The 8,150-nt window shown below is 55.8% G+C and overlaps 1 protein-coding gene across 3 annotated transcripts; it reads left to right on the top strand.

Annotated features, from left to right (window-relative positions):
- The first annotated feature begins 384 nt into the window (after window positions 1–384).
- SLC37A4 (solute carrier family 37 member 4) lies at window positions 385–8,073 on the top strand. 3 transcript variants are annotated; one of them, XM_086476789.1, is made up of 10 exons: window positions 385–532; window positions 652–884; window positions 2,063–2,306; window positions 3,397–3,555; window positions 3,944–4,029; window positions 4,666–4,779; window positions 5,080–5,145; window positions 6,216–6,354; window positions 6,623–6,803; window positions 7,877–7,890. In XM_086476789.1, exons 1-9 carry the CDS (start codon window positions 385–387, stop codon window positions 6,787–6,789), a joined length of 1,356 nt encoding a protein of 451 aa, XP_086332915.1. In that variant the 3' UTR covers window positions 6,790–6,803; window positions 7,877–7,890. The 3 variants fall into 3 exon arrangements, with proteins under 3 accessions (XP_086332915.1, XP_086332914.1, XP_086332916.1); XM_086476788.1 differs by having other exon boundaries at window positions 6,623–8,073; XM_086476790.1 differs by lacking the exon at window positions 5,080–5,145 and having other exon boundaries at window positions 6,623–8,073.
- Window positions 8,074–8,150: the final 77 nt, after the last annotated feature.

Genomic DNA, 8,150 nt, shown 5'->3' with positions numbered 1-8,150 from the left:
CCATTTTGGCCTCTTCGACCAAAAATAAAAATTACACTTCCCGACGGCCGCGTGTCCTTTGTGCCCGGCGCCGCGGTACGTGCTGGGGGCGGAACGGGGCCACGGCGGCGGGGGGGGGCCGGGGGAGCGGGCGGACCGGGGGCCGTGGGCGGGGCGGGGCGCGGGGCCCGGCGCCCAATGGGAGCGGCGGGGCGGGACTTCCGCGCGGGGCGCCGGGGGGGGCACCGGGGCTGCAGCAGGAGCCGGTGGCGGTCGCCGCTCCCTCCGCCCGTCCTCTCCCCGGCGTCGCCGTCCGCCCGCCGGGCTCGCGGGGCCGGGCCGTCGGCCGCCTGGCCTTGCCCCGTCCCGTCCCGTCGCCGCTTGGCCCCGGAGGAAGGCGGCGGGATGGCGACCGGCGGGTACGGGCGGTACCGGGCCGTGATCTTTGCGGCCATGTTCGTCGGCTACACGCTGTACTACTTCAACCGCAAAACCTTCTCGTTCGTCATGCCCGCCGTCATGGCCGAGGTGCCGCTGGGGAAGGACGAGCTGGGTGAGTGCCGGTCCCCGGGCCCCCCCCCGGTGCCCTGCCTGCTCGGTGCGGCCCCTGACGGGTGGGCAGGTGGCCGTGCCACCCGGCTGAGGCGCGTCCCGGGCTCTGCCCCGCCGCAGGTCTCATCACCAGCAGCCAGTCCGCAGCGTACGCCATCAGCAAGTTTGTCAGCGGCGTCCTCTCCGACCAGATGAGCGCCCGCTGGCTCTTCTCCTCCGGTCTCCTGATGGTGGGCTTGGTCAACGTGGTCTTCTCCTGGAGCTCCACCGTCACAGCCTTCGCCGGGCTCTGGTTCCTCAATGGCTTGGCCCAGGGACTGGGCTGGCCGCCCTGCGGGAAGATACTGCGAAAAGTAAGTGTTTGTGGGAGCACTTGCTCCGAATCCTGAGGAACTCGCCTCCCTTGAGCCGAGCAGGGCAGAACAACTAGCTGCGCTTTCTTCTGCCTGTGGAGCAAGTTTCTATGCACAGGGTTCTGCTTATTCCAGCAAACATTGAGAAACCGTTAGCCCTTGCGTTTATGTGCCTCGATTCTAGCTCGGTTTGATAAGTAACATCTCCTGGTAGCACACCACCTCCGCTTTAAGAGATGTGGTTTGTGGGAAACAGAGTTCTGCTTGTCTCTTTGCCATTGCGGCGGTTTGCTGCCGGGCAAGGGGCAGCGAGCAGAATTCCATCTGCGTGCCCAGGGAACTCGGGAATGGCAAATCGCAGGCTGTTCAGGTAGAAAACCGGGGAACGTGTGGGGAAGCAGCATGAGTCGAGCCTCCAGGCTGCCTGTGTTTGGGTTTCACGACAGTCTAAACGGAGCAGACTGCTCTCTGCCCTAGGACGGCAGGGAGGAGGTCAGCTGTGGGCTAACCTCTCTTGAAAGACATGAAATCTAGGAGTGCACGTACTTGCGGGACGGGGGGGGGATGAACAACTGCATTTCCCCACTGTGAGGTGTGTAGCCTCATCTAGCTGGTGAGAAAAGGACTGTCCAGGACTGCTGTGTGCACAGAAAGGAGTGGCCCAAATAACGGAGACAACAGACATAGTGTTTTCTGAAGGCGTTTGCGAGCGTCGCCCTCGGACATTTTCCTGCTGACAACAGCCACCCAAGGGGTTCTGGCTCCGAGCGCACGTTGCAATGCTGAGCCGATCGTGCCTGATACTGAATGCAACAGCGAGTCCTAAAGTTACCGTGTGGGTCTCTGCGTATCCTTTCCCAGTCCTGTGCCAGCAGGACGCTGTTCCTAGCAAGGCAGTACGCAGAACCGTGTGCTCTTAACTTTGCCTTTCCTGGCCCGCGTCTCAGTTTCACAGTCTGTAAATGGAAATAACCCCAAGCTGGCTCGTGGCATGAGCACCTGTCAGGCCCCTGTGGCTGACATTTGTGTAAGGTTTGGGGTTCCCTGCGTGACTAAGGCAGCAAGGAGCGGGCGCTCCCTTTACCTGCTTTTGTAGGTCTGAGCCTGAGTTGAGGGTTGTCAGGTGCAGCGTCGCTCTCTTTCCCAGACCTCATGCCATTTTTCTTGTTATTGCACAGTGGTTTGAGCCTTCCCAGTTTGGGACTTGGTGGGCAATCCTGTCTACAAGCATGAACTTGGCTGGAGGCTTAGGCCCCATTGTCGCTGCTCTCGTGTCTCTGAACTACGACTGGCGCATGACTTTGTCCTTCTCCGGCTTCATCTGCGTCGTTGTCTCTTTTGTTTGCCTTGTCCTCATTAAAAACGAGCCGTCAGATGTTGGGCTGCCCAACATCGAACAAGGAGCCAAGAAAGGGAAGAAAGGTGAGCATGAGACCTCGCTGTGAGCGGGCGGCTGCGGGAGAAGGCACAGGGCCTTGTATGGGCTTCTGAGACTGGCACAGCACAGCAGGGCAGAGGAAGAGCCTGACCGCCAAGCACTCCCGCTCCCTGGCCTGCCAGCGGTCGCCTCCATGTCGCTGAGACGCTGGCGGCCGGCTATTTCATCTTCCCGTCTGTGTAATGTTTCCCTGCTAACCGTGCCCTGGTTTTCTTGGGGCTTTGTTCGCTCAGATAGCGAGCCGAGTGTCTGGGGGGCTACCGGAGAGAGAAACACCGCAGTGGGAGGGGGGAATGCTTCCTGAGGCCTGACCTTCCTCTCCTCCTCCGCGTTGGCAGAAGACGGGCGGTTGTCCCCTCACCCTGCCGTGGGTTCTCTTGACCCCTGGCTTGCGGTGGACTCTGCTCGGTGTTTTCTGTGCTCACCTACGATCTCCGGTTAGTAAATGTTTGTTCAGACCGCTGAGTATGGTGCTTCTCTGAAAGCAGGACAGGCAGAGGGGAATTGCGACACAGGTTTGCTGTAGGGTTTTAAAGGCCGGTGGAGGCTCGGCCTGTCTTCCACGCTGTGCTGTGATGCCTGTGCTGCTAGACTTGACCTCTTTGTCTAAGAAAACAGTATTGCGCGCCCTGGGGAGGGTGGGTGTGTAGGCATTCCTGGAAGACCGATGCAAAAGTTGAGGTAGCACCTGAAAGTCAGCATCTTTGTTTGGGTCTATATAGTGTCACAGCTTAAAGACTTTAGCACAGAATCTGGTGAAGCAGGTAATTGTTCTAACAACCTTTGTGAAGAGCGTATTGGCAACCGCAATACAGAACATTACTGGGAGTAGTGTTTTGATCGTTCTTTTGAAATCTTTAATGAATGTGGAATAAATTGACAGAAAAGACTCTGGAATCGCAGCAAACCCAGAACAAGGGGGAGGTAAAGCCCTTCGCTACCGGGAGCTATGAATATCTCCCTCCGTAAGGATGTCCTTGTGCGCGAACCCTGCTGTCTGTAGCGCCGCTGCGTCAGCGTGGTTCGGTAGCTGTGCTCAAGCAGTAGTAACGCTCCCCTGGATTTTCCTTACAGGTTCCTCCAGCGACAATAGTACTCTGACAGAGCTTCTGCTCTCGCCATACCTCTGGGTGCTCTCGACAGGCTACCTGGTCGTTTTTGGAGTGAAAACGTGCTGTACTGACTGGGGACAGCTCTTCCTGATCCAGGAGAGGGGACAATCCATGCTTGTGGGTAAGGCGCCAAGCTGCACGGTTAAGTTTTGTGGCTGCGATCGGGGAGGTATGGCCAGAGCTTGATGGGGTACAGGAGAAGGACGCAGGCATCTCCAACCGAGGGACTCGTTTGCCTACCTCCGAACTGTCTGCGTAGATACATGTAGGTATTGAAATAACGCGGTGATGGAGTTGCTGTGGGCACCGAGTGCCTCCGTGCCACGGCCCTCCCAGGACTGGACAGACGGGCATTCCTGTACAGGGATGAGCTGGAGGGTCTTGCCCAGCAGAGCTGCTCTGAGCTCACGGTGAGCTGACAGCACTTGAGATCTCGGTCTGAAGCGCATAGCAGCTTTGCTGTTGTGAGCAAACCTGACGGCCTGTTCTTTGCTTCGCCTACGTTCTAGGTAGTTCCTACATGAGCGCCCTGGAGATTGGGGGTCTGGTGGGCAGCATTGCTGCTGGATACCTTTCTGACAGAGCGGTAGCACGAGTAAGTAATCTGGGCCCTCAGCTCTGCTGGGCAGTTAGCACAGCGTCAAATGGAGCTGCTTCAGAATTTTTGCCATTTGTTTTGCCTGCCTTCGTGAGTGCTTAAAGATGATTTCCCACCCCCCCTCCCACCCCCCCCCCAATGCCTGCACCGGCAGTGGAGCAGTTCTGCTGTGTGCCTGAGAGCAACCGCTGAACGCCTCAGAAGGTGCTGGGAAATATCTCTGTCGATGTTACAGACTGCGGTACACCTGTCAGGGTGAAGGTGTTTGATCGGTTTCATTTGTTGGCTTGACTGGGCTCTCCAGATTTCCGTGTTGGAAGAGATCTGTTGACGAGCACTGTCTTCTGGCTGAAAAAAAAACGTTAAAATCCAGTTGTGGGATCCGAAGGCAAATGCAGGGTGGAAACAGGGCGCAGCTGATAACAGGAGTGACGTTCATCTCTGAGAGCTGCTCGTTTAGCACGGTTTGACTGCCGCCAGTCCTTAAACCAAACCAGGGAGCCTTGCTGAAAGGCGTGCTTTTGATGTTCTTAGTGTTCCTGACTGGGCCGTGTGGACGGCGTTAGTTACCACGAGTCCAAAGTGGAAGGAGTCCTTCCAGTTTCTGAGCCCGTTTCCCTTCTTGTGTTACAGGTGGGTCTGTCGAGCTACGGGAATCCTCGTCACGCGCTGCTGCTTTCCATGATGGCGGGGATGTGTGTGTCCATGTTTCTGTTCCGGGTCACAGTCACGGGCGATTCTCCCAAGGTAATCCTCGCGCGAGCAGCTGGCCGTCGGTCGCAGGGATAGCCCTGTCGCGGTGAGGAGCTTGACGACGGGGAGCGCGACTGTTTCCGTCACCACAAGTTTGCCTTTTCTTTGTTTGCGCTCTGGAGAGGCAGGCTGACTCAGTCTCGCCTGGACTGCTTCTGCCGCCTCCGTTGGCCCGGGTAGCCTGCGTTACCAGCTGTAGTGTAGACCTGGCTTGCCTCTGCGCTTATGATTGCCGAGTAAATGAAACCTTTTTTCTCCTTTCCTTTTTTTTTTTTTTTTTTTTTTCTTCTCCAGGAAAATCACTTCTGGACTGTAGCCTTGCAACCTCTAGCTCATCTCACAGGCCTAAAAGAACACGAGGTTTCTGCCTTGCATTTTTTCTCCCTCTGCCTGTTTCTGCTTTCGCTGATCTGCCCTTTTCCTACCCCGGGGAGGCTGGTTAGCACTACAGAACTTAGAACCAGGGCGTTGAGAAGAGCTTACTGTAAGTTTTGAAGGAGCAACCTTTTCTTATTGTCATTTGATTGATTAGACTAACTGACTTTAATAAGTCTGAACATGAGACTTCTAAGTTCTTACGTAGAAGGTTCTGAGGACCTTTGTTCATCAGGTGAAACGTAGCCAACGAGAGGGGTCTTGTGAGTGAGGTCAGGAGGAATGATTCTGCTCCTGCAGGTGCCTTCCTGCTTACCTTTTGGCAAGTGTCTTCCTAACTCGTTGTTTCCGTTTCCCATCTGGAAAATAAGACGGCATTTACTTCCTCCTGGGCATCTTGAAATGGCATTTCTAGTTCAAAAAAAGCATGCTGTAGTCTTGAGGTGGCCAAGTCGCTTATCCTATGTTGTCTTTTCACAAGTGACTGGTAAACTGTGAGCCAGGTGGTTTTCCTAGAGCGTAAGCTAACGCTGAAGTTCAAACTGTGGCGGTTTTTTGGCTTTGTTTCTGTGTTTGTTCAGTAACATAGAGGTTATCAGATGGTGGCTTCTGGCAAATGAAGATGGCCTGTCCGGTTGCTTGCAATTAAAACGAGAAAAGCTTTTAGTTGGTGTCTCCAGGATCATCTTTAAAAGCGACTCTATTCACAGCTCTCTCCTGTGATTTCATGGGCTCATTGCCCATCTCTCTCTGATGTTCTGGTTCTTTCTTGCAAAGCAGCAAGCGTTATGCGGTGCAGGGGGTGGAACTGTAGGAGAGGGGAGAGCTCGTGCCGGCCAACAAAAGACGGTGTGGTGGGGCTGGGGCTGAGCTGTGTGTGCGTGGGGTCTGTCGCAGGCTTGAGCTCTTCTGTCTGCAAGCGAGGGAGCTGCTGTGAGCCCAAAAATGTCAAAACCCCCTCGTACCGTGCATAGGAGCTGAGGTTTGTCAGCGGCTGCTGGCTGATGGTGCTAAGAGGCACAGATCCTGTTTCTGATCTTAACTTGTTTTGGCAGCTGTGGATCCTGACTCTGGGAGCTGTGTTCGGGTTCTCCTCGTACGGGCCGATCGCCCTGTTTGGGGTTATAGCCAACGAAAGCGCCCCTGCCAACCTCTGCGGCACCTCCCACGCCATAGTGGCCCTCATGGCCAACGGTGAGTAGCGCCCGTTTCCCCCAAAACCCACGTGTGTTATTGATGAGATGTGGTCTAGCCCCTGGGTGCCACGTTACCGATCATGGGAAGCTGAGACAATAGCACTGGAAGCCTCAGGGGGGCTTCCTGCTGCGCCTGGCAGGTTTTTGCCTTGTGCTTTAGGTTCAAACCAGGCCTGAGCAGTTTCTATACGTGCAAACCCAAGTATTGGCAGGTAAAATTGAGACGCACAAGCGTTGCGAGGTGTCTTGTTTGTCTTTCCTTACAGTCGGGGGTTTTCTGGCTGGACTACCCTTCAGTACCATTGCCAAGCACTACAGCTGGGCCACAGCCTTCTGGGTAGCTGAAATCACCTGTACCGGTAGCACGGTGGCTTTCTTCTTACTGCGGAACATCCGCACCAAGATGGGCCGCGTTCCCAAGAAGGCTGACTGAGGACGAGCTGCTCGGTGAGAAGGACGCTCCCCCGCCGACGTGAACGATGCTCGGTTTTTGTTTAACTGGCCTGCGAGTGAGCTCACCTATTGCTGCAACCTAGATAAAAATGCCCCAATTGATCCTCCACCGTCAGGTGCCCGAGGGCCCAAGGCTCCTGCTGCCAATCACTTTTTCCCTTGAGATGTGATAATTCAGCTAGTTTACATTTGTAATGATTTCACTGCACCTCCTCCTCCCAGCACCGTTGGTGAAGCAAGCAGGCGGCGCCGCCCCGGCTTCTCCGCCGAGTCCCTCCAAAACGACCGGCTTCGGGTGCTGTCACAGTTCGTTTCGTCCTTACGGTTTGTCCCGGCCATTAAGTGCCAGTTCAGCCTGGCGCAGGGGTGCTGAAGCGAGCCTTCGCCGCGTTCGCTCACCCCGTCCCGGTTTGCTTACGCGCGAGCTCCCTGCGCTGGAGCAGCGCCAGGGCAGTGAGTGATGATGATTACCCTTCGGCCTCACGGCTGATTTGAGCGCAGCGCAGCTTGAGCGTTACCTGGGCTCGGCTGCTAGGAGCGAGGGAGGTGTTTTGCTCTGGACAAGCAGAACACCGGCGCGGTGCTGTGGCAGCGCTTGAAAATAGGTGTGTTTCCAAGAAATTCTCGGCACATCAGGGAGAGCGTTTAGAGCAGCTCCTTCTGTCGAGCTGATCCTGCCCGGCGCAATTCCTGTCTGCGGCGTTAATGATTTGCAAGGGAGGCAGCTGCTGCCACGGCCGCTCGTAGCGAGCGCTCTGCAAATCAGCCAGGAAAGCCGACCCCGCAGCAGGTGTTGCGACAGCAGCCACCGCAGAAGTTGTGACTCCCGCAACAACCCGCCTTTCTAGCACTGGCTCGTATCTTCTCAGAACGGTCTAGGCTGTTCTCGGTCAAGAGCTGCATCTCTCAGGGCTGCAGGCAGGGGCTCGGGCTACCTGCGAGAGTCGGCGTTAGCAGAGCCGCTGCTGGCAGCCAGCAGCCCCGAGGGGTCCGGCCCAGCGCTCTTTGCAAGAAGTAGGCTCTGGTTTTTAGCCGGGTTTTTGTCGAATACCCTTGTTTTTCCCCAGAAGGACTGGCTGCTTTAGGGTCCTGGAAGAGGCAAGTTCAACTCGTGAAGAACCTGCACGCAGGTGTTTTGCTGAACGGTGGTGTGGTTGCAAGAGTCGGTAGCCAGCCTTAATTAAACAATGGAAGTGAATTACATTTTGTACTTAATTATATGATCTTCTACTGTCTGTGAAATAAAAATGGAGCAGTGTCACAAGGGCTCTGGTTGTCTTACGGAGACAGTGCAAGCAGAACCACCCAAACCTGCTCATCCTCTTGAGGTGCGACACAAAA

The sequence above is a fragment of the Leptosomus discolor genome, chromosome 22, assembly GCF_034619465.1.
Source record: "Leptosomus discolor isolate bLepDis1 chromosome 22, bLepDis1.hap2, whole genome shotgun sequence".
NCBI classification, from domain to species: domain Eukaryota; kingdom Metazoa; phylum Chordata; class Aves; order Leptosomiformes; family Leptosomidae; genus Leptosomus; species Leptosomus discolor.
This window is presented reverse-complemented; position numbering and strand designations above follow the sequence as displayed.